This window comes from Fomitopsis serialis, assembly GCF_022376445.1.
Source record: "Fomitopsis serialis strain Sig1Antser10 chromosome Unknown B0H18scaffold_157, whole genome shotgun sequence".
Taxonomy (NCBI): Eukaryota; Fungi; Basidiomycota; class Agaricomycetes; order Polyporales; family Fomitopsidaceae; genus Fomitopsis; species Fomitopsis serialis.
In genome coordinates this window covers 20,966-48,652 of record NW_025955117.1, presented here as the reverse complement: position 1 = coordinate 48,652, position 27,687 = coordinate 20,966, and the positions used below count along the sequence as shown (strand labels likewise).

The 27,687-nt window shown below is 56.2% G+C and overlaps 9 protein-coding genes across 9 annotated transcripts; 4 read left to right on the top strand and 5 right to left on the bottom strand.

The window, feature by feature from the left end:
• Positions 1-336: 336 nt before the first annotated feature.
• B0H18DRAFT_1045110 (aminophospholipid-transporting P-type ATPase) lies at positions 337-4,541 on the top strand. Its single transcript, XM_048030745.1, has 19 exons — positions 337-466; positions 522-607; positions 700-877; positions 943-1,009; positions 1,033-1,094; positions 1,152-1,288; positions 1,346-1,595; positions 1,652-1,734; positions 1,791-2,019; positions 2,081-2,230; positions 2,282-2,687; positions 2,740-2,769; positions 2,851-2,887; positions 2,937-3,073; positions 3,131-3,276; positions 3,418-3,817; positions 3,875-3,973; positions 4,025-4,345; positions 4,400-4,541. Exons 2-19 carry the CDS (start codon positions 543-545, stop codon positions 4,438-4,440), a joined length of 2,838 nt encoding a protein of 945 aa, XP_047886585.1. The 5' UTR covers positions 337-466; positions 522-542; the 3' UTR covers positions 4,441-4,541.
• Positions 4,542-5,592: 1,051 nt separating this feature from the next.
• B0H18DRAFT_959787 (uncharacterized protein) lies at positions 5,593-7,707 on the bottom strand (the record flags this gene model as incomplete). Its single annotated transcript, XM_048042864.1, has 8 exons — positions 5,593-5,720; positions 5,758-5,942; positions 6,001-6,065; positions 6,399-6,674; positions 6,755-6,878; positions 6,919-7,223; positions 7,281-7,346; positions 7,402-7,707. The coding sequence occupies 8 exons, from the start codon at positions 7,705-7,707 to the stop codon at positions 5,593-5,595; spliced, it is 1,455 nt and encodes a 484-aa protein (XP_047886584.1).
• A 645-nt stretch (positions 7,708-8,352) lies between these two features.
• B0H18DRAFT_1144445 (uncharacterized protein) lies at positions 8,353-10,783 on the bottom strand. The gene is made up of 7 exons (XM_048035679.1): positions 10,381-10,783; positions 10,264-10,329; positions 9,713-10,213; positions 9,324-9,626; positions 9,096-9,214; positions 8,636-9,037; positions 8,353-8,573 (listed from the first exon to the last, which is right to left on the bottom strand). Exons 1-7 carry the CDS (start codon positions 10,477-10,479, stop codon positions 8,564-8,566), a joined length of 1,500 nt encoding a protein of 499 aa, XP_047886583.1. The 5' UTR covers positions 10,480-10,783; the 3' UTR covers positions 8,353-8,563.
• A 119-nt stretch (positions 10,784-10,902) lies between these two features.
• B0H18DRAFT_1215946 (uncharacterized protein) lies at positions 10,903-13,684 on the top strand. Its single transcript, XM_048036657.1, has 11 exons — positions 10,903-11,487; positions 11,545-11,610; positions 11,668-11,756; positions 11,806-12,034; positions 12,109-12,168; positions 12,216-12,621; positions 12,684-12,721; positions 12,775-12,893; positions 12,950-13,119; positions 13,170-13,347; positions 13,410-13,684. The coding sequence occupies exons 1-11, from the start codon at positions 11,182-11,184 to the stop codon at positions 13,417-13,419; spliced, it is 1,671 nt and encodes a 556-aa protein (XP_047886582.1). The 5' UTR covers positions 10,903-11,181; the 3' UTR covers positions 13,420-13,684.
• A 686-nt stretch (positions 13,685-14,370) lies between these two features.
• B0H18DRAFT_1125497 (kinase-like domain-containing protein) lies at positions 14,371-16,768 on the bottom strand (the record flags this gene model as incomplete). Its single annotated transcript, XM_048035031.1, has 4 exons — positions 14,371-15,091; positions 15,142-15,377; positions 15,453-16,483; positions 16,540-16,768. 4 exons carry the CDS (start codon positions 16,766-16,768, stop codon positions 14,371-14,373), a joined length of 2,217 nt encoding a protein of 738 aa, XP_047886581.1.
• Positions 16,639-17,744, top strand: B0H18DRAFT_126054 (uncharacterized protein). The gene is made up of 2 exons (XM_048036750.1): positions 16,639-17,625; positions 17,680-17,744. Exon 1 carries the CDS (start codon positions 16,859-16,861, stop codon positions 17,471-17,473), a length of 615 nt encoding a protein of 204 aa, XP_047886580.1. The 5' UTR covers positions 16,639-16,858; the 3' UTR covers positions 17,474-17,625; positions 17,680-17,744.
• A 1,641-nt stretch (positions 17,745-19,385) lies between these two features.
• Positions 19,386-19,735, bottom strand: B0H18DRAFT_886960 (uncharacterized protein; the record flags this gene model as incomplete). The annotated part of the gene is made up of 2 exons (XM_048041152.1): positions 19,386-19,557; positions 19,638-19,735. Coding segments are annotated over 2 exons (270 nt in total), but the record flags the coding sequence as incomplete, so codon positions are not given.
• Positions 19,736-22,316: 2,581 nt separating this feature from the next.
• Positions 22,317-24,430, top strand: B0H18DRAFT_1125496 (uncharacterized protein; the record flags this gene model as incomplete). Its single annotated transcript, XM_048035030.1, has 6 exons — positions 22,317-22,515; positions 22,733-23,184; positions 23,238-23,652; positions 23,711-23,748; positions 23,808-23,926; positions 23,980-24,430. 6 exons carry the CDS (start codon positions 22,317-22,319, stop codon positions 24,428-24,430), a joined length of 1,674 nt encoding a protein of 557 aa, XP_047886578.1.
• Positions 24,431-24,596: 166 nt separating this feature from the next.
• Positions 24,597-27,183, bottom strand: B0H18DRAFT_125990 (uncharacterized protein). The gene is made up of 8 exons (XM_048036749.1): positions 26,684-27,183; positions 26,567-26,632; positions 26,012-26,515; positions 25,548-25,950; positions 25,451-25,488; positions 25,280-25,398; positions 24,828-25,229; positions 24,597-24,773 (listed from the first exon to the last, which is right to left on the bottom strand). Exons 1-8 carry the CDS (start codon positions 26,972-26,974, stop codon positions 24,764-24,766), a joined length of 1,833 nt encoding a protein of 610 aa, XP_047886577.1. The 5' UTR covers positions 26,975-27,183; the 3' UTR covers positions 24,597-24,763.
• Positions 27,184-27,687: the final 504 nt, after the last annotated feature.

Here is a 27,687-nt window from a genome sequence, read left to right as displayed (position 1 = left end):
TTTGCTCCCTATCGTTTCTGACCGTGGCTGCTGATATGGACTCCGAGAAAGGCCACCAGACGCCTCCGCCTCCCCGTTCTCACCACCGACGAGGAAGTCACCGGCACGCGAGCAGTCGTGTTCCCGACGATCATGGGATGTCCGCGAGGAGAAGATCCAGCACCTCCGCCCAGAGGTGTGGAGATGAAGCGCGAGATGACCAAGGAAGACAAGGAGCTCGCCGCCGCAGGCTACGAGCACCTCGACGAGCACAAGACCAAGGGAAAGAAGACCGACGAGCTCGACAAGGTCGACATATCTGAGCACCACCTGCCCTACGACCAGCTGGTGCGGCGCCGACACTGCCATTGATACGAAGGACCCCGGCGCGTCTTTCGGCCTGACCACAGACGAGGCCAAGGCCAGGCTCGCGCGCGATGGGCGCAACGTGCTCACCCCGCCGAAGAAGAAGTCTGCCCTGCAGAAGGTACGTCGACCAGCGCCGCTTCGAAACCATTGTCTCATCGAACCTTTTTACTCAGTATATCGACTGCCTCCTGACCATGTTCAACATCTTGTTGATCTTCGCCGGCATCCTCGAGTACATCTTGCTGGGGATCGCTTTAAGGTATGATGACCAGACAACACAATTTCCTGGGGCGCCATTAATATCGGGCTAACCTCCCTCAAAGGCTAACTTCCAAAACACCTATCTTGGAGGATCCTCATCGCCGTCGCGTTCCTCAACGCCTTCATCGAGTTCTTCCAGCTGCAGAAGTCGGAGGCGATCCTCGCTTCGTTCCTGGCTATGATCCCGCCGTCGTGTCATGTCGTCCGTGACGGGTCGATCACGTCCATTCCGGCCGCGGATCTGGTGAAGGGTGACATCGTGTTGTTGGTCGGTACCTCTCGCGATCGGCATGAGGGGTTTTCGCTGTGCTGACAGCTCACACGTGAGTATAGCGTATGGGCGACAAGACGCCTGCCGACCTGGTCCTCTTCGCGGCTGCGGACCTGAAGGTCGACAACAGTAGCCTGACGGGAGAGTCGGAGCACAAGAGCGCTTTGGTAAACCGGAAGGCAGCCCCCTCAGGCCAGTCGAAGCTGAGAATTTGGTACGGACATCTCTCTCTTCCTGTCTCCGTTCGTACAAATCCTGATCGTGGCTGCAGGTCTTCAACTCCACTCTGGTCGTCAACGGCGAAGGATGGGGCGTTGTTGTGAGGACCGGAGACCACACGCTGATCGGTCAGATTGCGGCCCTCACCGGAGGCGAGTCGGGCAACAAGAGTCCTCTCGGCGTCGAGATGTACGCCACTTTCCCTGAAATACCCGCCAGCTCAGATGCTCACGTCGTTTACAACAGCTCCCGCTTCGTCATGATGGTTTCCTCCATCGCCATTGTGTTTGCTGTCGTGTTCTTCATCGTCGGCATCACCACGGTCTATAAAGGCAAGGGCGCCGAGACGGTCACTTTTGCGGTATCTATCCTGGTGGCCTTCGTCCCGGAGGGTCTGCCCTCTGTCGTCACTCTTCTGCTGTCGATTGCCGCGAAGCGTATGGCTGCCCAGAATGTACTCGTGAAGGATCTACAAGGAGTAGAGACTCTGGGATCCGTGAGTCCCTATAATTGCGCACAATGGTTCCGAAGTGAGACTGACACACCCCACAGCTCACTCTCCTCGCCACGGACAAGACTGGTACTTTGACACGGAACCAAATGACCGTCACGAACCTCTGGAGCGGAGGCAAGATGTACACCGCATTCCATCGAACAACGACACAGACGCCACGGAAGCGTTCTCTATCAGCGCTTCAGGCATGCGCGAGATGGTCGACATCGCGGCGCTGAACTCGAGGGTCAAGTTCGACAAGACGGACGTGCCGTTTGACCAGCGCCAGATCCTTGGTGACGCCACGGAGACCGGCCTTACGCGTTTCGCAGGGCGTCAGATTGCCGATTACGATGACTTGCACAAGCAGCATTCGAAGGTGTTCGAGATCCCGTTCAACTCGTCGAATAAGTGGGCTTTGGTCATCGTGCGTACTAGTTATGGTCATGTATTATCTTGTGTTACCGAGACTTACGCCCGATCAATAGCTGAACAAGCCGCATGCGAGCGGTCGCTTGACGCTTTATATTAAGGGGGCTCCTGAGCGTGTTCTCGCCAAATGTTCGACGTATCTGAAGGACGGTCAGATGGAGCCTATGTCGGACGAGTTCAAGGCAGAGTACGACGAAGCTTACAACGTATGTGCTCCATTCTCTTCGTGGCCACCATAGCTGACACTCAGACCACAGTACATGGCATCCCGCGGCCATCGTGTCATTGCATGCGCGCAGAAGCTCCTCCCTTCAGATCAGTACGACATGGGCTATGCCTTCTCAAAGAACGACGTCAACTACCCGAGCGAGGAGTACTGTTTCTGCGGTCTGATCTCGCTGGAGGACCCGCCGAAGCACGGCGTTCGCGAGGCTATCGGCACGCTCCGTCTTGCTGGTATCAAGGTCATGATGGTCACGGGCGACCACCCGAAGACCGCTGAAGCGATCGCGCGCAAGATCAACCTCATCTTGGGCGACACGAGGGAGACCCTAAGCGCGAAGACGGGTCGTCCGATCGAGGAGATCTATGAAGACGAAGTCGACGCGGTGGTTGTGCACGGCGACGACATCGACGGGCTGCAGGGTTGGCAATGGGATCAGAGTATGCAGGCCTTTGTCTTCTATACACTCTGTTACGTACTGACAGGCTCCAGTTTTTGCCAAGAAGGAAATTGTGTTCGCACGTACGTCGCCGCACACAAGCTGGAAATAGGTAGGTCACCTTCATGTCGGTCCAATGCAGGCACTCATGGAATCCCTTCCAGTCAAACATGCCCAGGCCCTCGGCCACATCGTCGGAGTGTAAGGATCATCCGATCGCTTTATGCTGTGAGCTGACTTCTTTCCGCAGAACCGGCGATGGCGTCAACGACTCTCCAGCGCTGAAGAAGGCTGACCTAGGAATTGCCATGAACATATCTGGCTCGGACGTGTCGAAAGAGGCTGCGAACATGATTCTCCTTGATGATAACTTCGCATCTACCGTCAGTGAGTGACTTGTCGCTTACTCTGTGAGCCTCACCCATGTTGACAACTCTGCTGCAGAGGGTGTCGCAGAGGGCCGTCAGATCTTCGTCAACCTCAAGCGGTCGATTCAATACACGATCTCGCATAGTACACCCGAAGTCATCCCGCAGTTACTCTATGTCGTCGTGCCAATCCCTCTCCCGCTGTCGGCTATTCTTATCCTAGTGATCGGTACTTTGACCACTCGATACTATTTATATGTCACTTACCAATAAACCCACAGATCTTGGCTTTGAACTCTTCGTAGCGGTTAGTATTCTTAGGCATTTTTTCCAGTGAACGTGCTTACTGATTTGCATCACTAGCTATCGTTTGCGTGGGACAAGCCGGAGACGGAAGACGGCCTGATGCGAATGGCCCCACGGAAGCCTGTCAATGAGCGGTCAGTTATGTCATTGAAGAGGAAGGCCCTCCGTCGGACGAAGACCATTCGGCGCGATACAGAGACAGGCGATATCATTCAGCCGAGTCGGATTTCTGCCCTGACCTCCAAGTTCGGCACACCCTTCACTCGCGAGTTCTGGGAGGATGCTACGGAACGGTCAGAAGACGAGTCTTTGGTGGACGGCAAGCTGCTCAGTTACTCCTATCTGGAGGCTGGCGTCATAGAGATGCTCGGGGCACTTGTCGCCTACTTCGTGGTCTTCTACAAGAGCGGCTTCACACCGACTGACCTGCGAACCGCGCAATCATCGACGTCTATCAGTACGTGATCCCCTTGTGCATCATTCCGAGTCGTTTGACGAACGTCGCCTTACATAGCCTACTTCACGGAATCGAGTCCTGACTTCGTCAATACAAGAGGGCAAGTTATCGACGCCTCTCAGCAGGTTGAGGCCCTCGGGAAGGCACAGTCTATTGGTACGCAGTCCACCCTCTATCAGTGAGAAACCATGCTGACATCGTGACTAGTGTATCTCTCGATCTTCATCATCCAGTGCTTCAATGTCTTCGCCGTCAAAGCCAAATTCTCTTTCCCATTCGGCAAGTCAATCGTCGGGAACTACTACAACTTTGCTGGGATCCTCGCGGGAGCGTGCCTCGGCATCTTCGTTATCTATACACCCCCGCTGCACGTCGTCTTTGGTGGCTCATATCATCTGTCGCCGCTTTACTGGCTGATCCCTGTTGCGTTTGGCTGCTTGTTACTGGCCTGGGCTAGTATCCGGGTGTTGATCCTGAGGAAGGGCATCGAGCAGTCGCGCGTGAAGGACATCAAGGGCCTGATGATGTGTAAGCCAATCGTCTTCACTTCCAGTTCGAAGCTAATGTTAATCATCTGCACAGTCCCAACCATGAGGACGATGAGCATGCGGTCAAAGCATTGACGAAGGTAGTATAATGACATTGAAGTCTTCACGAACGTTGCATGTATTACCAGGACGACCATAATGACGTGACGAACGGTGCATTATTTGGAAACGTCGTGTTGGAGTTTCTATGATTCCTCAGAAAGGAGTAGAATTACTTCAACAATTGGCCCGTGCTTCACGAGTGCCGTGCCGATATTCGTCGATCGACGCATGCCATCGTCAATACTCACTACATATGGAATATGCGATGAGTACGCGGTGCAACATAATAGATGGGGACTTACCACATATTGATCCTGTCGGCCGCGGATGGGATCTTGCAGCTAGGTCCATATCGTTGGGCCCCGCACGGAAAGTGCGCATAGGAGCGGGGGTCGTCGGACGTTGGTATTTGGTGATCCGGACATTGTGCCGCTCGACCTGGGCCGCCTAGCCAAGGTCGCGGCTGCCTGGCTCAGCCTGGCCGTCAAATTCCGCTGCGCCCGGCGTGATCCCATATCAAACCCGCTGGACTCCGCCTATGTGTGTTTGAAAGGCGCGGGGCCCAACGATATGGACCTAGCTGTGATGTGTGGGTCGACAAGGAAGAATACAAGAATCTTGCGACGACCTGGTTTCGTGGCGTCTGCCAATTGGAAGGGAGAGACTCGGTGCTGATAGAGGTTTGGAAATGCAATGTTTGTGCAGTCACGGACTGGCCTGGCACCTCTAAACCTGATCGTAGAGTGCTTTGCGCAGGAATTCATGTTGTCGCTGTATCGTGTGCTGAGGAAACTTGAACCACGCACCTGACGTCGAATCATTCACGATTTGGTGCGTCAAACCACGATTCGGACGGCATGGACATGATAAGTAGCATCGCGCACTGTGAAGCGTGTCCTTAACATCTACCAGACGTGGGACCTAGAAGTGAGTACATTATTCATGACATGGAGCAATCTTACTCGACGCTTAGCGTACTACCGGGCCGAGCACGAGCTGAATACCACCCTTTCATGTCGCACTTGCCCTAGCACGACCTTGCTGACTGCACCAAGCCCTCAGTGCTCACTATAGACGCACGCCGGATCAGAATGGGAACTATGGTCACGGTTGACCGCACACTCAGAGCCACGCACCACAGATTGAACGTTTGCCCGAACCTCTGTTCATCCACTGTCTTCACGATCAGCGTCGCTCCTTCATGAGCTCCTCCCGATACTGTTTCGCCTGTTCCTCTGTCAACAGATCCAGCCGCTCCCAAACCATCTCTTGCAGCTCGAATGGGAGCCTCCACCAGAGGTTCGTGCTCTCCACTGCCCGGCGGATCCACGACTCTTGTTGCGGGCCCACCGTCGTCGCTGATGGACGGTGATGTTCGGGTCGACAAGGAAGAAGACGAGATCTTGCGGTGGCCTGGCTTGGTGGGATCTACGAGACGGAAGGGCGAGACGAGGTGTTGGTAGATGTTCGGGAAGGCGATGCACCGGTCTTGCTTGGTTGTGACTTGGCCGACAGTTTGCACGCAGATCTCGTCACTGGAAGAGGCGAAGATGACATGGCGGTTAGATGATAGGCATAATGGACAACGCACACCGATATGTTGTATAGATGGCGCATGCAGTAGTAGTCACATTGTTCATGATAGCGCGGCTCGTTGACTGCATTGCGAAAAGACAGGGTAGATTCGGTGATGTTTTCTGTGTCATAGTACTAGGTGCATTGTCACGAAGAACCGCGGCAGCATCGCAAACATGAGCGCCCCACATATATGAACGTAGACACTATCGCCTCATTATCCATCCCTGAATAATGTAGGGAGGCTGAAGTCAGAAGCGCTTGTGATACGTCGCAGAATCCGGCTCGCCTTCTACATGCCATGTCCCACCGCTATACTCTGGCTTCTCGGGTGTCAGGACATGTTAGCCAACTTCACGATGACTTGGAGCGTTTCCCTCGCAAATCAACTGTCTTCTTCACTCCATCCAGTCCACCATCGTAGCTCGGCTTGCATCCGGCCACAGATGTTCTGCCTGTGCGTCCTGCCATTCGTTGAAAAATCGTTGGAGATAGTTGACTTCCTTGAACTCTGGGTACGGCGGCTCCTCCCATTCTTCGTCTTCGCTGGAGCGAGTAGCCAGGAAAACGTCCCATTCGTCATCCCACAACTTATCCCTGCCGGCTTCCCACACCTTGCGGTCCTCAGCTTGAAGACGGTCATGCTCTGCGATGAAGCGCAGCCTTGTGTCCCGATCCATGTTAGGCTCGTACTGGTGGAGTGAGCAAGGCTTTGATGACTATCAAGAAACGGCACGTACGCCCATCGGCCAGACGCAGTCCGGAAACTTACGCCCTTGAGGTCAAGACGTGTAGGGAGCTGTGTCTCTCTCGCCAAGTCAGACAGGATCCACTCGAACATTGGCACCGCCTTCTCCATGACTTTTGGGATAACCTCGGTGAGCGCCTTGTGGTTTCTGGGTGAATGTTGTTGATGTACGGCGAGGACAACTTCACTGTGCCATCCTCCTCAACGTGGAATCCGAAGGGAGCCACTGGAAGCGCTCCGACCGGAACATAGCGGCGACGTCCGTCGCGCGGGGCTGGAGGGTCTCCTCAAAGCCGCGTGTCGTGGTACGCCCGTAGACCACAGGGTAGAGCGATGGGTGGACGAGGTCGAGAACTCTACCATCTGACCCTGGATGCCAGTCCTTCTCCGAGTCCGGGACAGACTCGAGAGGTGCGACTGCTGAAACGAGACTCGCCTTCAGGGACGCAGGGATTAGTTGATCGGACTGCCAGATTCTCTCATAGGGACCGGGCTGTGAACGCAGATGAGAGGAAGGCAAGAGGGGTTGGACCATACACTTCGGACGAACCTCAATGCCTGTCTCCGGATCCCGCAGGGCTGCATACGCGTCAAGCTCGCCCAGTATGTAATGTATCTATGCATTTCTATCAGGCTCACTGTTCGCGAGACTCAATCTTAACCAAACGCACCATGTTGTCAGTGAGCTGCAAGCTCCGATGCATATCTTTCTGCTGCTCCTTGATCTCCTCTGTCCACTTCGTCTGCACGTTTTCGTCCCGGAACTTAACCCACCACTCAGGTTTCTGGCGTATCGCCGCGCTCAGAGCGCACATACGCAGCTCGGCGAGCGTGCGCGGCGTGTCCTTTTCCGTAGGGTCGTCGTCGTTTCCAGCGTAATATGCCCAGTCTTCGTTTTCGGTGAATGGGTGCTTATAGCGCTTAGGCATGCGAGCCGCAGATTCCGAGTGGGTATCATTGCGGTCGTTTGAGGCCATCGTTGAAGCCAATACTACGCGAGCAGGGCGAATATGGCCAGTGCTAGTGAAAGTTGAGATTTCGAATTTCAGATGTAATCAGAGCGGCGTCGCGTTCCTGCACACAAGCATCAGGACTCTATATGCCTAGGAGGAGTCAGATCTGTTCCGAGGCTGCAAGGATCATATACCAGGTACTTATCGGTCCGTCGAAGAACAAACGCACTACTAATGCGCGAGAGACAGAAGTGACTCCTCGTGGGTGGCGGTACGCGACTCGGTTGGCATAGCTGAACGTGCGCTGCACACCACCACGGCACCGCCCAAGCACGGAGTCGACTCACTACACACCGACCATCGGACCAGTATGCTTGCGCAGAACTTGGCATCAACGCGGCGGCGCCCGTCGGGAAATTTCCTTTTACAGTAACCCTGAGGACCTCGACCGCATGCGTGTGTATGAGGCAGCCCTTGTTCCATCATGTGCACGTAGTACGACCAGACATGGTCAATGGTACGGTCGCAGTTATAACTATGGTTCTTGCGCACGATACATTTTCGTGACATAAAGGGACGATTTCAGCTGCGTTGTTGTCGTATATTGGAGTGAGCACATAGCGTGGAAACATACCTTATACAGACAATCTCCGGGACAGACCAAACACAACAGGCTTGCTGGCATTCGTATTGCACAATACTGTACGACTCTCACAAAAAGGGTCAAGACACAAAGAGTGCACCGTAGTTGTAGTGGTGATGCCCATGTTGAACGCGTAATAAACGATAGGGCGACTTCGCAGCTACTGACGGTCCATGCTACTAACACATGCAGTCTTACCCTCAGCGGCCGTTGATCTTGCAAAAAAGCCCAAACCATTCAATGCTCACTGTAAAGACGCACGACTGTATCAGCGCGTCATACAGCAAAAGACGCCCAAAAAGTGCATACCACATATTGAACTCATGCCCGAAGCGGTTCTCGTTGACGGTCTCGACAAATGCCGTGCGCTCCTTCATGAGCTCCTCCCGGTACGCCTTCGCCTCTTGATCCGTCATGAGGTCCGTGTAGCTCAAGACGATATCCTGCAATTCGAGGGGCAGACGCTCCCACAGCACAGTTCCCGGAAGGGCGCGTCGTATCCACGATGCCTGCTGCGGCGCCACGACGGACGTGGACGGGATCTTGATGTGAGGATCTACGAGGAAGAATACGAGGATCTTGCGATGGCCAGGCTTGGTGGGGTCGACTAGCCGGAAGGGCGAGACGAGGTGTTGGTATAGGTTCGGGAACGCGATACACCGATCTTGTTTCGTGACGACCTTACCGACGTCTTGCACACAGCGGTCGTCTCTGAGACGCATCGGACTCAGGCTCAGCTGGGAAGGGCTGCATCGGACTGAGCACGTACCGGCAGATGCCGTAGAGGTGCATCATGCAATAGCTGTCATCCTGACCGTGATACCGAGGCTCGTTGACGGCGTTGCGGAAGGAAAGAGTCGATTCCGACATGTTTTCACAGTCATAATACTAGGACGCGATGAGAACAGGTTCACAGATGCCAGAGACAAGTCGGGTGCTCACGTATATAAATGTGCGACGATAGCTTCGTTGTTCATGCCTGACAGGTTCGCTCAACAGGTTGCCAATCAGCGGGAAGAGATCTCAGGCAACCTTCTACGTGCCACTTTCCGCCATCGTACTCAGGCTTGTCCGGGGTCAGGACAATATTCGCCAGCTTGACGATAATCTGCAATGTTTGACCCCGCAGATTTATGGTTTTGTTCATTTGGTCCAAGCCGCCATCGTACTCCGGCTTGCTATCCGGCCATGTCTTGGGCTGCTTGTCTAAGTAGACGGACTTGAGTTGCCGGTAGTAGTCAACCCACGGATCGTCAGGATTTCTCGCTAGCTCGAGGCGGCGAACTTCGGTGTCCATAGCCTCCTGTTCCTCGTCTTGAAGGCCCGGCTCTTCCTACCAACCATCAAGATGAGCATAAGCCGGTCCCCGCCAACTAGAGTTCTTACAGTATCCCATATACAAGTCGGAAACCTGCGCTCCTTTAGATCCATTCGCGTCGGCAGCTGTGTCTCGCGTGCAAGATCGGACAACACCCACTCGAACATGGGTACCGCACGCTCGAGTACTTTGGGTATAACCCTGTCGAGGGCTACATGATCCTCTGGATGGACGTTGTTGATATAAGACGACATCAGCTTGACGGCTCCGTCGTCAGCGACGTAGAAGTCCGACGGCAGCCATTGGAAACGCTCGGACGCGAAGACAGGGTCGATGTCGTCGTCTATACGAGGCTCGAACAGTTCACCGGACGTCGAGGCTGTACGTCCGTAGACGAGCGGATACAGCGACGGGTGGACGAGATCCAAGACTTTGCCGTCTGATCCCGGGTGCCAGTCCTTCTCGGCGTCGGGGATCGACTCGAGGGGGGCGACCGCAGACAGCAGTTCCGACTTCAATTCGGCAGGTATGAGCTGGTCAGACTTCCATGTCCGCTCGTACGGGCCGGGCTGAAGCGTACAATGGGCATCAAGTGGAACATCCATGTACGGGCACGAACCTCGATGCCTGTGCTTGGGTCACGGAGAGTAGCGTATGCGTCAAGCTCAGCCAGAACATACTTTATCTTCGAGGCCATCAGCATGACAAGGCAGACATTCCACAACGTTCTGCATACCATGTTATCCGTGAGCTGCAGACTTTCATGCACTCTTGCTGTTGGTCGGGATCTCTTGCGCCCACCTGTTCCGTATGTTCTCGTCGCGATACTTGACATGCCAGTCGACCTTTTCACGGATAGCCGCGCTCAGCGCACACATACGGAGCTCGACGAGGGTGCGAGGCGTATCCTTGTCGTCGGGATCATCGTCGTCCTCATCGAGGTAGTCCCAGTCGCCGACGTCAGTGAACGGGTGTCGAAAGCGGGCGGTTTCTCGCCAAAGTCACCGCTGTCGCTCGCCGCCGGGGAAGACATAACAATGATGGTTGGATCACAGTGACATTAGGGGGACTGCAGGCTGCCCCTTTATTCGTTCGAGGCCGAGCGTCAGGCACTGCACCGAGGGATGCATGCGGCACACGGTGACCGTGTCGACGGTGCCGAGGACCTCAGGGTTACTATAACAGGAAATATCCCGACGGGCGCGTTGATGCCAAGTTGAAGTTCCGCGCGAGCATACTGGTCGGTGCCTGTCGTGGTGTCACGCTCAGTCGACTCAATGCGCCGTGCTTGAGCGGTGCCGCGGTCGTATGAAACACTTCAACGCGCGCATCGCGCACCGCCGCCACAAGCCACCCACGGGGAGTCACTCGACCCACATCTGTCTCGCGCACACTGCACTTTTGTTCTACGGCGGACGATAAGTACCGGACATATGACCCGTGCAGCCTCGGGTCCAGATCTGACTGCTCCTGAGCATAGAGCCTGATTACATCTAGCTTCCAACCCACCTACTGGACTTGCCTTCAACGTTCAACGATGGCCTCAAACGACCGCAATGGTACCCCCTCGGGACCTGCGGCTAGCGTGCTTAAGCGGTACAAGCATCCATTCACCGGAAACGGAGACTGGCAATATTACGCTTCAAAGGACGATGACCCTACGGAGAAGGACACGCCGCGCACACTCGCCGAGTTGCGCATGTGCGCTCTGAGCGCGGCGATACGCCAGAAGCCTGAGTGGTGGGTTAAGTTCCGGGACGAAGAGGTGCAGGCAAAGTGGACAGAGGAGATCAAGGAGCAGCAGAAAGATATGCATCGGAGCTTGCAGCTCACTGACAACATGGTGCGTTTGGTTAAGGTTGAGTTTCGCGAACAGTGAGCCTGATAGAAAATGCAATAGATACATTACATACTGGGCGAGCTTGACGCGTATGCAGCCCTGCGGGATCCGGAGACAGGCGTTGAGGTTCGTCCGAAGTGTATGGTCCAACCCCTCTTGCCTTGCCCTCATCTGCGTTCACAGCCCGGTCCCTATGAGAGAATCTGGCAGTCCGATCAACTAGTGCCTGCGTCCCTGAAGGCGAGTCTCGTTTCAGCAGTCGCACCTCTCGAGTCTGTCCCGGACTCGGAGAAGGACTGGCATCCAGGGTCAGATGGTAAGTCTCGACCTCGTCCACCCATCGCTCTACCCTGTGGTCTACGGGCGTACCACGACACGCGGCTTTGAGGAGACCCTCCAGCCCCGCGCGACGGACGTCGCTGCTATGTTCCGATCGGAACGCTTCCAGTGGCTCCCTTCGGATTTCCACGTCGAGGAGGATGGCACAGTGAAGCTGGCCTCGCCATACATCAACAACATCCACCCAGAAGACCACAAGGCGCTCACCGAGGTCATCCCCATATCATGGAGAAGGCGGTTCCAATGTTCGAGCGGATCCTATCTGACTTGGCGAGAGAAACGCAGCTCCCTACGCGCCTTGACCTGAAGGGGCGTAAGTTCCCGGGTTGCGTCTGGCCGAATGGCGTACGTGTCGTTTCTCATAGTCATCAAAGCCGTGCTCACTCTACCAGCACGAGCCTTACTTGGATGAGGACACAAGGCTGCGCTTCATCGCAGAGCACGACCGTCTTCGAGCTGAGGACCGCAAGGTGTGGGAAGCCGGCAGGGATAAGTTCTTGGACGACGAGTGGGATGTTTTCCTGGCTACTTGTCCCAGCGAAGACGAGAAGTGGGTGGAGCCGCCGTACTCGGAGTTCAAGGAAGTCAACTATTTCGTAAAACTCCTGGATGAGTGGTTGGGTGCACAGGCAGAACATCTGTGGCCGGATAGCAAGCCGAGCTACGATGGTGGACTGGATGGAGTGAAGAAGACAGTTGATTTGCGAGGGAAAACGCTCCATGTCATCGTGAAGTTGGCTAACATAGTCCTGACACCCGAGAAGCCAGAGTATAGCGGTGGGACATGGCATGTAGAAGGCGAGCCGGATCATGCGACACACTACAAGCGCTTCTGACTTCAGCCTCCCTACATAACTCAGGGATGGACAATGAGGCGATAGTGTCTACGTTCATATATGTGGGCGCTCGCGTTCGCGTGCTGCCGCAATTCTGCGCTGACAATGCACCTAGTACTATGACACAGAAAACATCACCGACTCGACCCTGTCTTTCCGCAACGCAGTTAACGAGCCGCGCTATCATGCACAATTCGACTACTACTGCATGCAGCATCTATACAACATCAACGTGTGCGTTGTTCATCATGCCTTTCATCTAACTGTCATGTCATCTTCGCCGCTTCCAGTGACCAGATTTGCGTGCAAACCGTCGGCCAAGTCACAACCAAGCAAGACCGGTGTATCGCCTTCCCGAACATCTACCACACCTCGTCTCGCCTTCCGCCTCGTAGACCCCACCAAGCCAGGCCACCGCAGATCCTCGTCTTCTTCCTTGTCGACCCGAACATCACCTTCCGTCAGCGACGACGGTGGGCCCGCAGCAAGAGTCGTGGATCCGCCGGGCAGTGGAGAGCACGAACCTCTGGTGGAGGCTCCCATTCGAGCTGCAAGAGATGGTTTGGGAGCGGCTGGATCTGTTGACAGAGGAACAGGCGAAACAGTATCGGGAGGAGCTCATGAAGGAGCGCACGCTGATCGTGAAGACAGTGGATGAACAGAGGTTCGGGCAAACGTTCAATCTGTGGTGCGTGGCTTTGAGTGTGCGGTCGGCCATAGTTCGCACACTGATGTCGTGTGCCTCCATAGTGAGCATTGAGTCGATGAGGGCTTGGTGCAGTCAGCAAGATCGTGCTAGGGCAAGTGCGACATGAAGGGGTGGCATTTAACTGGCATTCCGCTCCGTAGGTCCTCTTCGCGTACGCTAAAGCGTCGAGTAAGATCGGTCCATATCATGATGTACTCGCTGTTGTGTACCCACATCTGTTGGATGCTAAGTAACATGCCTAATGCGCAATGTCACTGTCTGTGCTGCAGGCCGTCGTAATTTGACGCATCTGAGCCAGTCAAAACCGATTCGACGTCAAGTATGTCACACGATACAGCGACGACATGAATTCCTGCGCAAAGCGCTCCCGATCGGTGAGTAGACTGTAAGGACGTATGAAAGACGTCTTCGCCTCAGCCACGCTGCGTGTACACATACACAGAGCATACAATATATTGAAAGTACAGTTGAGGTTCTAGCGATATGTCTAGGTGAGCTACACGAGCACGTACAAACCAGAGGACCGACACGGATATCGAACGCCAAACAACAGAAAATATGTAGACGAGAGGAGTCGGCAAGACAGACAGACAAGTCAAAGATCGCGACGCCCACTGCATTACCCAGGGGCCCTACGACAATAATGTAAGCCAAACCGTACGTTACTAATACCAGCGACTGTAGGCAGACAGGGCGCATAGATGAAATCGACGACGGGTGGGTGATGTGCGCGTGGAACATATGAGACAGCTAATGGACAGAGGGTGAGGCCAAAGAGGGTAACGAGCGGAGGGCGGGCACTGGGCACCGGGGCATGAAAGGGAACCAACCGCTATTGGCACAACAACAGTAGGGGCACGTTATAGCTTAGAAGCGAGTGCTGCATCAAGCGACTTGGACAAAAGGGGACGAGAGATATCTACAGAGAAGTCGTCATATGCGCCCTGGCGAGTACCAGGGCTGTCGTGTCACAGTAAGTAGGCGGGGTCCCCGGCGCACGGGCTAGTGCTCTTGGTGTGCGACGCTGCCCGGTCCAATGTCTTGCTCATCCACGATGAGGCCGTCGTCGTCTTCCACGTCCGCGTCACAGTGCGCATCGACGATCTGGGCCGGTACGGGCGTAGCATCCGCATCAGCCAACGCGTCTCCTACGTCCCCGTGCGTGACGCCCTGGGGCACGAACGGCGCGCCTTCGCCACGCATCCACTCTTCTTCCCACAGGTCGATAATCCTCGCGCGGTTGGCCGGATTCCGCACAAGCAACCGCTCGACCACCCTGCGCACGCCAGCACTCCGCGCGAGTTGCGCCCCCGCGAGTATGGTCTCGCCAACCGCGTTGGTGTCGTCCTCAGGCCAGCTATACTCCGTCTTCGCGATGCGCATCAACAGCGCCCTGCGCTCCGCCTTGCTGTTCACCGCCGGGCCTCTCCCCTCCCCATCACACCCCTCCTCGCGCTCACGTGACACCACCCGATCGAAGGGCAGACGGCGCGCCGCGAGCGCGTACAGCACCACGCCACACGCCCACGCGTCTGTCTCGCGCCCGTCGTAGGGCCGCCCGGTGACGAGCTCCGGTGCCGCGTACGACTCGGAGCCGCAGAGTGTCGTGAGCAGCGGCTTTGCGGGGTCGATGAACCGCGAGAGGCCGAAGTCCGAGAGCTTGATGAGTGAGGCGGGCGCCGCGGGGAGGGTGGAGGTAACGGGTAAGTGGTGAGAAGGATGTCTGTGGAGTGAGTGAGTGGTGAGTCGGACAGGGGAGAGTAGATGGAGGACGTACTCTCAAGCTTGATGTCGCGGTGGACGAGTCCGACTCCGTGCATCCAGCCTACGGCCTTGCACAGCTCACCGAACATCCGTCTGAGGAGGGGCTCGTCCAACCGCGCGTGGCTTTCGGGGTTGCCGATCAGGTCGAACAGCTCGCCGCCACCGACATACTCCAGCACGAGACAATGTTGCGCCGGCGTGCTGAACGAGTGAACGTACGAGACAATGGACGGGTGTGCGATATGCTGGGCACAGGATCAGTAAGTCACCGATCTGCGCGAGCGCGGGGCCAAGGCACTCGGCGGAGGCTGTGGACTTACCCGCAGGATTTCAACCTCGCGCACGAAGCTCACCCTCGAGCGCGAGTTCTTCTCGCACATCGTCCGCTCCGTCATCTTCACCGCGACCAGCCGCCCCTCCTGCTGCCTCCCCATCGCCGCCGCGATCTCGTCCGGCCTCGGCGTCGCGTCCACGTCGCGCAATGTCACGCTCTCCTCGCTCTCCACCCGCTCATGCACGTTCAGCCTCTTCTCCCGCTGCATAGGGACGGGTCCCTTTGCGCGGATACCACTCGCCTTCGGTCTTGTCCCCTCTAAGCGTCGCCCACGCTTCTGGCTCTTACTCCGAAGTAGACTAGTCCTCCGCGACAGCTCGAGCACACCGACCTGTCCCTCGAGATCACTGGCAAGCCACACGCTGCTGAACGCACCCTGGCCCAGCACGCGCTCCAGCCGTACTGATAAGGACGTGCTTCGCAGCACTGTTCCCTGCTCGAGCACCACGGGGTCGGGCTGCACGGAGAGTAATGGTACGGGTGGGAGCGGCTTCGTATTGCGTTCTGACGGAATGAATGACGTCCGCTCGTGCTCTGTAGGATGCGGCAGCGGTGTCGGCATGTTCGACGAGTCCGGATGTACCTTCGGTATCGGGAATTGTGCTACTGCGGGCGACGCAGTGAATGCGTCCGCATAGGACGGAGCAGCCGTATCCGTATCGAGCTGCAGGAACTCCCTACGGTGAGTGGGCGTAGGTTCTAGCTCTGGGGGCTCGTTGTCCTCGGAGGCATAGCGTCGGCGGGAAGGAAAGAGGCGGGATATCGCAGAGGGAGGGAGGGTCCGGTGTGTGCTGGGCGGAGAGTAGGAGCTCTCGCGCGAGGAGATGGACGGCGTCAGGAGCCGCGCAGAGGTAGGAGGTGGGGTGGGCAGGGTCGAGGGCCCGAAAAACTCTTCATTGAGGGAGCGCTTGGGCACCACACGTTGCTCGATGCGCGGGGTCTCCTGGGGCATCCGGGGCGTCTCGTCGGGGTGTGCGCCGTGTCCGTTGTCGGACGATTGGATGCGGAGCTGGAGCTCTGGGACGTAATCGAGCTCGTGGACGCCTTAGACCTGAGAGACCGTTTGTGGAGACTCGGGGGCGGCATGGGCGTGGGCGAGCCTTCCCAGGGCGAGCCGAAGAACGCGTGTGTCTTGTTGCCGATAGATGCGATAGATGGCGACGGCGAGGGAAGCGGCGACGGTGCCGAGGGTGGGGATGATATCGATGAGGCGGAGGATAGCAGGCTGAGGTGCGACGACCGCGTCGAGTTGCTGTCCGTCGACGGGGACGGACTGAGGTGCCCGCTCCAGCTGGCCAACATGGTCGCGGAAGCGAGGAGGAGATTGGAGAGTGGCGGGTGCGAGAGGGAGGTTTTACAGGGAGAAGCGAAGAAGGCAAGGGAGCGTAGGGTATGTCAACCAACCGAAACCGTCCCGTCTATCCCCACTCCGAGAGAGAAGTTTGCGAGGCAGCGGGGGTACACGGGCTCGCTGACCAAAGAAATATGCCCGAGATGGTGTGGATGTCCGGAGCTTGTAGGGTGTCCAGAACCGGGGCTGGGGAGGAGAAAGAGATCCTGAAAGTGCGAGTCGGGTCAGAGAACCATGGCAGAGAGAAGACAAGGGCAGCGTCGCCAGCGCAGGGCCGGGCAGGAGTCGTCGACGTGAGTCTCGCCAGTGGAGTCCACACAGGCCACCTCCGTCACCCTCCCCGTGACTCGGTCCGGTGCGACGTGACCGTCACGTCGCGCAGCGCCAAGCCTTCGATGCTATCAGCGCACGTTCCTCCCCATCGTCCTCCGGGGCTCCCCGCCGCCTGCCCGAGCCTCCTCCGGCCTGCGCGGACATCCCACCCTGCGACAGGCCACACTTCCACACCGCTCTCCGCGTCAACACATCCTCGCCCCTACCGTGTCGTCGACGGCTGGGTCAGCCTCTGCCTGTCTCAGTGTGGTCCAGGACAATCAGGACTCGGACTCGAGCCTCGAACGTCTTTCATACGCTGTCAGACCGGAGAATCGGGATGAAGGATAGCAGCATTCAGCAATCTGCTCTCACCCCTGAGCACAATTCGCCTTGCAGCGATAGGACGCACGGTACCAGCGGTGACACTGCGGTCGATGTGCCGCATCAAATTGACCCGTCGTATAGCCTGAGGATGACAAGAAGAGGGTCGACTGTGAGTGAGAGCGCTGCACACCACAGGAGTATATATACTCACCAACGGGTGGAGAATGTACTCATCAGAACTTCGCTTGACCCCCGCCCAGCACACGGCTCGTTGCACTCGACGGTCTGTTCGATCGTGCGGTGTGCCTGGACCTTGGCACGACTCATGTTGCCAATCTCCGCCATCCGTTTCGCAAGGGCGAGGACCATCCCAGTCTCGCACCAAGAGTCTCGGCCGCCACATACAAATGTTGGTTTCTAGGCCAGGATGGTCCCTGTTCGGGCGCGGTAGGGCCAAGGCGGCAGTGTGAGTGGGTGCTAGCTTGAACACCACACCACAAGAGCATCACCTCGACTTGCGCGAACTACGGCGACACGGTGATTCTTCCTTCCGATGACATCTACGATGCATTGAGAGCTGGCGTGAAACTCGCAGTAACCATAGCCACGTCGCTCTGGCTGTAGGACCCGCATGCAAGGACGCAGCAAACACTCTGTGCGGGGCCAGTGACCTTCCCACCTCTTCCCACTCGGAGGACGCGGGGCGCGCGCTCTCACGTGTTTGACGCGTGCAGATCTCGATCGCCACGATCGCGTTTACCCCGCAAACACCGTCAACTGTCCTGGCCCCTGCAGCTTGCTTGCGCATCGCCCGCGTGTGGGGAGAACATATTCCAGGGGTCGGGGCGTTCTCTGGCGGACTGGTCTTCAGGTTTTTTCCCAAACATCACTGGGTGCAGCTGCGAGGACGGAGGGACGGGAACCAGCTGTAACGCTTGCCAGGTGACCAGTGCATGTCAGTCTGGTACGCTGTCCCGTCTGACTCTCTCGGAGCTTCTCTCTTGCTTCGCCTGCCTCTCCTCTCACTCGTGCAATGATACTAGGGTCTGCTCAAATGTGACGAATACTACCACAGTGCGGGAACGGCGCGGGCCGTCCACATGCGCTTGTCGTACATCTCGACCGCACTCGCTAGTAGTCTCATACTACCAAGACCCTCCATGTGAGGGGTTTGTGTCGAACCTACCGCACCCGCGACCGCCTCCTTCTCTGCATCAGTGAGACCCCGCGACGGAACCACGAGCTCCACTCATGTTCCAGGTCGTAGATCACCTCCAGTATGGATGGTCTTGTGGAAGGAACTTCGTTCCAGCACTTCCCCATGATACGCCAGATGGTGTCAGATAGCCCAAGACGCGTAGCATCGGGCGGACGCTGAGGTCGTGCACCATTGACGATCTTGTTTATAATGGCCCCGTCGTGCCAACTGCTCTGGTACGGCATTTCTCCCGTGAATATCTACTTGGCTCTATATTAAGCCGATCAGATGGCAGGATGATATGTTACAACGTACCTCCCACATCACCAAGGAGTATGAGTATACGTCGCTCTCTCTAGATGGTTTCGCAACTTCTTCCCCAAGAAATCATTCAGGGTCGTGGATCTCCGGAGCCATATAGCGAAGCGTGGACTTGAAATTGTACGGCTGAGTGACCGTATTGAGTGTGGTAGAGGTTTCGTATATAATAGTAGAGACCCCGAAATCCGAAAGACAAGCACAGTGGTGCTCGTCTACAAGGATATTTGCCTTCTCTCTGATGAGTGCGCATAGTAATGCTAGTATTATGTAATACTTACACCTTTGAGGTCCCATGGACAATGCCAACACTATCTGAATGAAGATATCCAAGTCCGCGGCGATATCCAGGAGCTAATCACAATCACACAGAATCAGCGTTGAAGAGCGGCATCAATGTTGTATGATATAATTCACCAAATGTGGGCGGCTGGCTTCTCGAACTGTGCCCAAAAACTCGATGATATGCCGTGCGCCATCCATTTATATACCATACTAATCTTGAAGTGTTCAGTATCGATTCCGTAGAAGGGTGTAATATTCGGATGCGCTAGACGCCTCCAGATCGTCGCCTCCTTAGCGTATCTCTGGTAATGTCGATGAGTTATCTGCGGGCAATCGTCCTGGCACAACATAGATGCCAGACGTACCTTCAATACCTCAACAGAAGACTCACGACTGAAAGCCTCAGAGCCTTAATCCCGACAACCTGCCTCTTCCACCTTCCCCGATAAATGTCCGCACACCCGCCACTTGCATGTGGCTCAGGTCGGCCTGTGTGACCAGTCCTTGACCACTCAGGACAACCGTACCCCGTGGCAGGATCAATGAATCTGGGACGTGGCCATGCTGTGCGCACAACTTGCGAAGGGCATGGAATACTGTGGTGTATCGGCGGGACTGGGGAGCAACTTGTTCCAATATCTGTGCGGGGTCACAAGCGGCGTGGATTTATGTGATGCTTGCGTATGACACAGAGAACCATCAGGGTCACTCACCGCATCCAGGAGATTCACAATCATTCTGTGATGACCGGCCTCTGCACAGTCTTTCACCGCCCAGATACCTTGCTCCGAAGACATCGCCGCCTGCAGGACCTCCAAGGTGGCGTGTATCTCACCAGCCGTGGCGCTAAATTCCGCAAGGGACGCATCAGCCTTCACTAGTGATTGAACGAGGTTCCGGCATGCTTTGCTGCGTGCATAAGCTTGAAGCGATGGCTGAAGCGGATTGACGCCTTTGATTTCAAGTTCCTCGTATCCTGTGTCGCAGCAGGCGGTCTCGTGCCCTGCAGATGGTTCGACACGTGTTGTCAGCTTCATTATGAATCATCAGCGGGCCAAAACGATGAACCTCGCAGTTGACACGGCCAGCAGGGCCGCTTGCTGCAGAGCGAAAACTCGTTAAGCGAGGGCGGCGAAGAAAAGCCGGCGCAGCGACGCACTTATTGCACTGAAGGTTTTCTTGTGGCAAGGCCAGCACCGTGACCAACCAGTGTACGGGTGCGCCGGGTCGCCTTGCTCCGCCGTGCGTTGTGCCGCATTCACGTTCGCTCTGCGGCTGGAGTCCGACATGGCGTGGTGAACGTGTATGGTAAAGAGGGAGGATTTCGCGCCGGGTCCGATAAGTACGAGGGGTGCACAGACAGTCCACAAGCTGGGCGGCTTCTGATGTCCGCCTGTTGTACAATGCCCGCACAGCCTCAGGCTAGTGGTTAGATAGGCAGGGGCGGTGTAGGCTGCTGAAATTAGTAACCGGATGCGGTGGCCACCCAGCTTGCGATGGAGGTGATTCGAGGCGGAGGCAGCTCTCGTTGAGGACTCCACACGAGATGGGAGGAGGCGAGAGTTGCGTGTCTGGGCCGGATGGGGATTAATAGTACTTGTATTTGCAACTTTGACTCGAGCCTCCCTAGACTACTATATTTGTAAGCTTCCGCGCACAGCCGCGCACCCGCTGAAGCACGCACCCCGGGGATGGTCCCCAGCCAGCATCGCAATTGCGAGAACCCGGCGAGAACCCTCAGCCGAGACTGGGGTACAGAATCGGGAGGGATAAAGGGCACGATGTGGGAAACGGGTTTTGCTCCCAGCGGTCGCTCAGCACCTATTCTGGCACAGAGGAAACATAAATACCCACTTGAAGTTGAGTCCGAACGGTCGGAGGTGCCACCTGTCAGTGGTACCACCGTACTACCACGGTGCCAGTCTCGATCCCGATCATAGCCCGATCGGGAAATGTGCTCAAGCGCTCAGGGACGAAGCCTTTGGTAAATAGTACCAATCACCGCTTGTGGCGTGAAACACGTCGCATGTGAGAGTCAAGTTGCCCCTCCAACGGCGATTGCCACGACATGTCTCAATCCTACTCAATGAATCAGCTCAAGCAGGGGAAGATCTTCAACACTGAGGATTCTTACCCACATACGAAGCAGTTGCTTGCAGACATAACATCGGGCATTGCATCTTCAACGGCGTAGATCGGGTGAGTCGACTTTCTGGTACCCATACTTCGCCCATACCATAGTCGCTATCATGATGATACACTGCTTGCTCCGTAGAGTACGATGGACCGGTCGATCATAGCACGACTTGCCACATTCGTGCCACAGTACTCCGCTGAACGTTGAACGTTTGGGTGCTTATAGCAGCGTGTAGCTGAGATGAGTCGAACCTCTCAACACTACAACGACGAGTGACGACGTCCACTGTGGCGCGATGGTCAATTGCAACACCACACCGCGTCTTACGGCGTCCCGCCGGCGTCAGTACATGCGTCTAACCTCTTCTTCACGTAGGAGATGGTGAGGACCACACGCCCTCATACAGCATCCGCCAACAGTAGCGACACTCCATGGGCGACATTTCAAGAAGCCGGCTCTGTCCACGCGGAAGTCTTCTCTTCCAACCACCCTGGTCACCCTGACTGCACTGCAATCATGCGGCGGTGCGCCGGCGATGCACGGTTATCGTGGTCTTCGTCAGACGAGCCGTACAGCTCTTGCAACCGAAGCCTGATTATCAGTGTTACCGTGGGCGCAAATCTGGTGTACGTCTTCAGTTGGGTACGTACATGATCTCGTGGCGGTGCCAGCCTAGGGCTTATATCCAATGATACATAGTCTCAGCGTGTCCGATGCTTGTGCTGACTCGGAGTGTACTGCCCCCCGGTACCTGATCGCTTTTATCCTGCCTTGCTGTAGGTGCAAAAAGGATTCTCTCATTTCGTACAACCGCTTCAATCATGGCCTCAAGTGACAGCAACGGAGTCCTGCTAATCAGCTGAGCACACGCAAGCGATACATGCACCCGTTCACAGAAAACCCGGAATGGGATTACTACACTATGGAGGACGACGACCCTACAGACAAGGACACGCCGCGCACGCTCATCGAGCTGCGCATGTGCGCTCTGAGCGCGGCCATTCGCGAGAAGCCGGAGTGGTGGGTGAAATTTCGGGACGAGGACGTGCAGGCAAGTGGAGAAATGAGATCAAGGAACAGCAGCAGGATCTGCGTCGCAGTCTACAGCTCACAACAACATGGTGCGTTTACTGGGGGTTCGCGAGGGCGGGTGAAGAGGGCGTCATAGATCAACTACATCATGGGCGAGCTCGAAGCCTATGCGGCCCTTCGCGACCCAGAGACAGCATCGAGGTCGGTCGGCGTAACCCATGTACAAAGCCTTTTGATCATGCTCATTACAGGTGGTCCCTATGAGCGATCTGGCAGTCTGATCAGCTCATTCCCGCCTCCTCAAAGCCGACCTCATCTCAGCAATCGCCCCGCTCGAGTCTGTCCCTGACTCCAAGAAGGACTGGCATCCAGGATCCGATGGCAAAGTGCTCGATCTCGTACACCCCTCGCTGTACCCCGTCGTCTACGGACGTACCACAGCCCGCGGCGCTCAGGAGCCCCTCCAGCCCCGCGCAACGGATATCATTCCTATGTACAGGTCGGAGCGGTTCCAATGGCTGCCTTCGGAATTTCGTGTCCAGGAGGATGGTTCCGTCCACTTGGTCTCGCCATACATCAACAATATCCACCCGGAAGATCACGAGGCGCTCACAGCGATGATCCCGGAAATGTTGGAGAAGGCCGTGCCATTGTTCGAGAGGGTGCTCTCCGACCTTGCGAGAGAGACACAGCTCCCCACACGGCTAGACCTCCAGGGGCACAAATTCCCCCAGTGTGTCTGGCCAGAGGGTCCTGAAGTCAGTTCCTTTCGCTTCATCATCCTCGACCGTGCCCGTTCACACTCATCTAGACCGAGCCCGAAATGGACCCCGAGATAAGCTCACGTAACTATAGAATATACAGGCAGCTCTTGGCAGAGGACCGCAGACACTGGGAAGCGGAGAAGGCTCAGTTCCTAGAGGAAGCACACGTGACATGGCTAGCGAATCGTTCCAGCGACTCGGAGGACGAGCAGTGGCAGGAACCGCCGTTCCCGCCTTATGTGCACGTCCCGTACTTGCGCATGTGGCAAGAAGAGTTTTTGGACAATGCGCCGGTGGAGCACCGCTGGCCGGAGAGCAAGCCGAGCTATACGGATGGCCTCAATTGCGTGAAGAAGACGGTGGATTTGCGAGGGCAGACGCTGCAGGTGATCGTGAAGCTGGCGAACATTGTACTAACGCCTGAGAAGCCTGAGTATGGGGGAGGGACGTGGCACGTCGAGGGTAAGTCGAGCTGGCACGGCGCACTACATTCGCTGCTGATGCCTTCTATCAAATGCAGGGATGGACAACGAGACGATCGTCTCCACGTTCATCTATGTGCGTGATGGCATCTATGGCCCTGCGACGTCGTGCGTGTTGACTCACATCGCACCCAGTATTACGATACAGAAAACATCACCGAATCAACCCTGTCCTTCCGCAACGCCGTCAACGAGCCCCGGTACCATGGCCAATGGGACCGCTACTGCATGCGCCGTCTCTACGATATCTCAGCGTACGCCTTCCAGCCCGCCTCCCTCTACAGACAGCTTACGAGTTCCTATCTAGAAACGAGTTGTGCGCCCAGAATGTCGGCTGCGTCACCACCAAGCAGGACCGATGCATCGCGTTCCCGAACCTCTACCAGCACCTCGTCTCGCCATTCCGCCTGACCGACCCCGCCAAGCCGGGGCATCGCAAGATCCTCGTGTTTTTCCTCGTCGACCCAAACATCACCATCCCGTCTGCGTCCACGGTGTCTCCGCAGCAAGAGCCATGGATCCGTCGCGCGGTGGAGGGGTCAGAGTTATGGTGGAGGCTTCCGAATGAGGTGCACGAGATGATCTGGGAGCGGCTGGACCCGATTACGGAGGGGCAGGCGAGGAAGTACCGGGAGGAGCTCATGAAGGAGCGCACGCTGACCGTGAAGCCGGCCGATGAACAGAGGTTCGGGCGAACGTTCAACCTGTGGTGCGTGGGCTTCTGTCCTCAGCGTGATATGTATGCGCCGCCCTTCTGACTTCGTTCTTGCGCCTGTCCTTCAGTGAACACTGATGCGTGGGGTGTCCACCGAAATGTTTGGATTGACTGGTACTCGGATGGTGTTGGACCTACAAGAGGTGTACGTGTATTCTGCCAAGGCATCTGTGATGAATGACCATATTGCCACGTCTCGCACGCTACAATGTCAGACGATGTGTATAATGACAGACTGTCATGGCAATACAGCGCGTCGGAATCGGATAGAGGCAAGTACAGGAGTATTGGTGTGGTACGCTTGAGCAGGGGTACAACACCCCGCTGCCTCACTGATGGAGGTCTCGCGTTGGTGCGGCTTGGCCTCCCGCCACACTCAATGCTCACTAAGAATATCCCGTCAACATACCGGCACTCACGCAGGAATAAACACGACCCACCACAGATTGAACAGATTCCCGAACCTCTGTCCATCCACCGTCTGCAAACACGCCGTCCGCTCCTTCATCAGCTCCTCTCTATACTTCTTCGCCTGTTCCTCCGTCACCGCACCCAATCTCTCCAAAACCGATTCACGCAGCTCCGAGGGCAGCCTCTGCCACAGCTGCGTGCTTTCTAAAGCGGCTCGAATCCACCCCTCCTGCTGTGGGCCGATGTCGGACGTGGACGGCACTTTGATGTTGGGGTCGACGAGGAAGAACACGAGGATCTTGCGATGGCCCGGCTTGCTCTTGTCCTTGAGGTGGAACGGCGAGACGAGGTGCTGGTAGATGTTTGGGAAAGCGAGGCAGCGGTGTTCTTTCGTCACCGCGCGTCCGACGACTTGCACGCAAAGCTCGTCGCTGACAAGGTGTCAGCTGGTGCTCCATAATCACAGTTGAAGAAGACTTGCCTGTCAATGCCATATAGGTGCTTCAGGCAGTAATAATCGTATTGGTTATGATAGTCCGGCTCTTGCGTCGCGGTGCGGAAAGACAGAGTAGACTCAGTGGTGTTCTCGCAATCGTAATACTGTAAGGATGTTGAGTGGTAGTGCGTTACGGTAAGTGTTAAAGTCACGTACATATATGAATGTTGACACGATCGCCTCATTGTCCATGCCTGTCACGTCATCAAAAAGTCTGTCTCGATGTCTCGCCCAAACCTAAAATCGAACTAACCTTCCACATGCCATGTTCCACCTCCATATTGCGGCTTCTCCGGCGTCAACACGATATTCGCCAACTTGACTATCACCTGCAACCGTCTCCCCTTCAGACCAACCGTCTTTTTAACCGTCACAAGCCCATCCTCATACGCCGGCTTGCTGTCCGGCCAGGTGTGCGGCAGCGTGTCGAGCCATTTACCATAAGATCGACTGAAGTAGCCCCGATCCGGAAACGGCTCATATTCCGGTGCTTCATACTCGACGTCGTCATTGGGGTGCTCCTCCTTCCAGCGGGCGTAGGCAGCGTCCTGCCAGCGGTCGCGCTCGGCTACCCAAGGTTTCCATACAACATCATACAAGACGCCGGCTTTAGAGTAAATGACTTGCATAGCCTTGTCATCTGGCTGCGGCTCCCGCTGAGAGACGGAAGGAATGATGAGCGTGCGTAGGTTGTCAAATGAAAGAGACGACGCTCACGCCTCCTGCCCAGATGCATCCGAGAAGACCCTTGCCGCCGTAGTCGAGCCGCGTCGGGAGCTGGTGTTGCCGTGCGAGCTCAGAGAGCACCCATTCGAACATCGGCACTGCTTTCTCGAGTACTTTCGGGATCACGTCCATAAGCGGCTTGTGGTCCTCCGGGTGTATGTTGTTGATGTATGGCGACGCGAGCGTGACAGTACCGTCGTCCGCGACGTCGAAGTCCGAAGGCAACCATTGGAAGCGCTCCGAGATGAACATCTTCTTGACAGAAGACGGCCGCGGCACGAGTGGGATTCCAGATGCATTAGAGACGGTGCGTCCGTAGATGACGGGGTAAAGAGATGGGTGGACGAGGTCGAGTACTTTCTCGTCGGAACCCGGATGCCAGTCCTTTTTGTCGTCGGGCACAGACTCAAGAGCTGCCGCGGCAGAGATGACAGCAGCTCGCAGAGACGCGGGGATGACTTGGTCCGACTGCCATATCCGCTCGTAGGGACCGGGCTTTCATGGCGCATCGGAATACGCCCACTTGTCATGACTGTGTAGACTCACCTGAATGCCGGTCTCTGGGTCACGAAGGGAGGCATACGCTTCCAACTCACCAAAAATGTAGTTGATCTACGCTGAACATGGATGACCGCGTTACAGTACGGTCTAAAGCGTGCGTACCATATTCTCGGTGAGCTGCAAGCACGGATGCATCTGCACTTGCTGCTCTCGAATTTCCTTCTTCCACTTCTCCCTAATGGTCTCGTCGTGGAATTTGATGTGCCAATCGGGCTTATCGCGTATGGCTGCGCTGAGTGCACACATGCGATATTCAATGAGGGTACGCGGGACGTGTTTCTTGAGTGGACTGTTCGGTACATGGCGGGCTTCCCAGTCGCCTTGCAAGGTGAATGGATGTTCGTACCTTTGAGAGTCGTCGAGAACGCCCGGGCCAGTGGTGTTTGTCGCCATGCTTCAAGTCTGAGAAGTGCGGACATGGCTCAGAAGGGCCCAGTATGAGCCTTTATATCAGGTGTGCCGTCCGAGCTGGGAGTTGATGAAAATCGGTTGAGGGCCTCGAGGCTGTCCGCCCCACGCACGGTGATCATGGGCGTTTGAGTCTTCGTGAGTGATATTGTGGGAGATGCTGCACGAACACAGGACGCCGCGATCGGCATTCGACTGGCCGGCCTGCTTTGCATGACGACTGAGTAGTGAGTGAGTACTCAGCGGCGTGAGCACTGAAGACACGCTCATGCCACACGCGCGTGCGCAGTGCGCATGCAAGAACGCCTCCCGGTCACACCCCCGCGTTGAGCCACCTCGACTGTTGCGGGCAGGACACCGCGAAAGGACCATGCTCGTGGCAGATCAATCGCACACCATGCTCGCCTGCTCCCCCACGCACACCCATATTTCTTCTCTCCCTGGTTGTGGCTTTCAACCTCCCCGGGCCGTACTCGCTGGTCAACAGCCGTTCGTAGAATCGCCACTCTTGGTTCCTGATCAGTCGCATGTTTCCTGATGTGATGCACTTGTGTTGTTTGCTTTCATCGCAGGATCTGTTGGATGGTTGTTGGGACGGTGTCACCGTGGCTGAAGGTTAAACGTTAACGTTAAAGACTTGGATTGAAGACGATGAATATGTGGCGGACAGTCCAGATTCCTCTTCACACCGCGCATAC

Bases quoted from the DNA above. Each gene is read 5' to 3' on its own strand.
- B0H18DRAFT_1045110 (XM_048030745.1), top strand. From the start codon at position 543: ATGTTCAACATCTTGTTGATCTTCGCCGGCATCCTCGAGTACATCTTG. The intron at 1,095-1,151 runs GTACGGACATCT...TCGTGGCTGCAG, and splicing joins CAGTCGAAGCTGAGAATTTG to GTCTTCAACTCCACTCTGGT. The intron at 2,770-2,850 runs GTACGTCGCCGC...AATCCCTTCCAG, and splicing joins GAAGGAAATTGTGTTCGCAC to TCAAACATGCCCAGGCCCTC.
- B0H18DRAFT_1144445 (XM_048035679.1), bottom strand. From the start codon at position 10,479: ATGTCAAGTATCGCGACGAGAACATACGGAACAGGTGGGCGCAAGAGA. The intron at 10,330-10,380 runs GTATGCAGAACG...ATGGCCTCGAAG, and splicing joins TGCAGCTCACGGATAACATG to ATAAAGTATGTTCTGGCTGA. The intron at 9,038-9,095 runs GTACGTGCTCAG...GATGCGTCTCAG, and splicing joins CACCTCTACGGCATCTGCCG to AGACGACCGCTGTGTGCAAG.
- B0H18DRAFT_1215946 (XM_048036657.1), top strand. From the start codon at position 11,182: ATGGCCTCAAACGACCGCAATGGTACCCCCTCGGGACCTGCGGCTAGC. The intron at 11,488-11,544 runs GTGCGTTTGGTT...AAAATGCAATAG, and splicing joins TGCAGCTCACTGACAACATG to ATACATTACATACTGGGCGA. The intron at 11,757-11,805 runs GTCTGTCCCGGA...TCAGATGGTAAG, and splicing joins TCAGCAGTCGCACCTCTCGA to TCTCGACCTCGTCCACCCAT.
- B0H18DRAFT_126054 (XM_048036750.1), top strand. From the start codon at position 16,859: ATGTCAACCAACCGAAACCGTCCCGTCTATCCCCACTCCGAGAGAGAA.
- B0H18DRAFT_125990 (XM_048036749.1), bottom strand. From the start codon at position 26,974: ATGGCGACAAACACCACTGGCCCGGGCGTTCTCGACGACTCTCAAAGG. The intron at 25,951-26,011 runs GTGAGCGTCGTC...TCCGTCTCTCAG, and splicing joins GATGCATCTGGGCAGGAGGC to CGGGAGCCGCAGCCAGATGA. The intron at 25,399-25,450 runs GTACGTGACTTT...ACATCCTTACAG, and splicing joins TCGTGTCAACATTCATATAT to TATTACGATTGCGAGAACAC.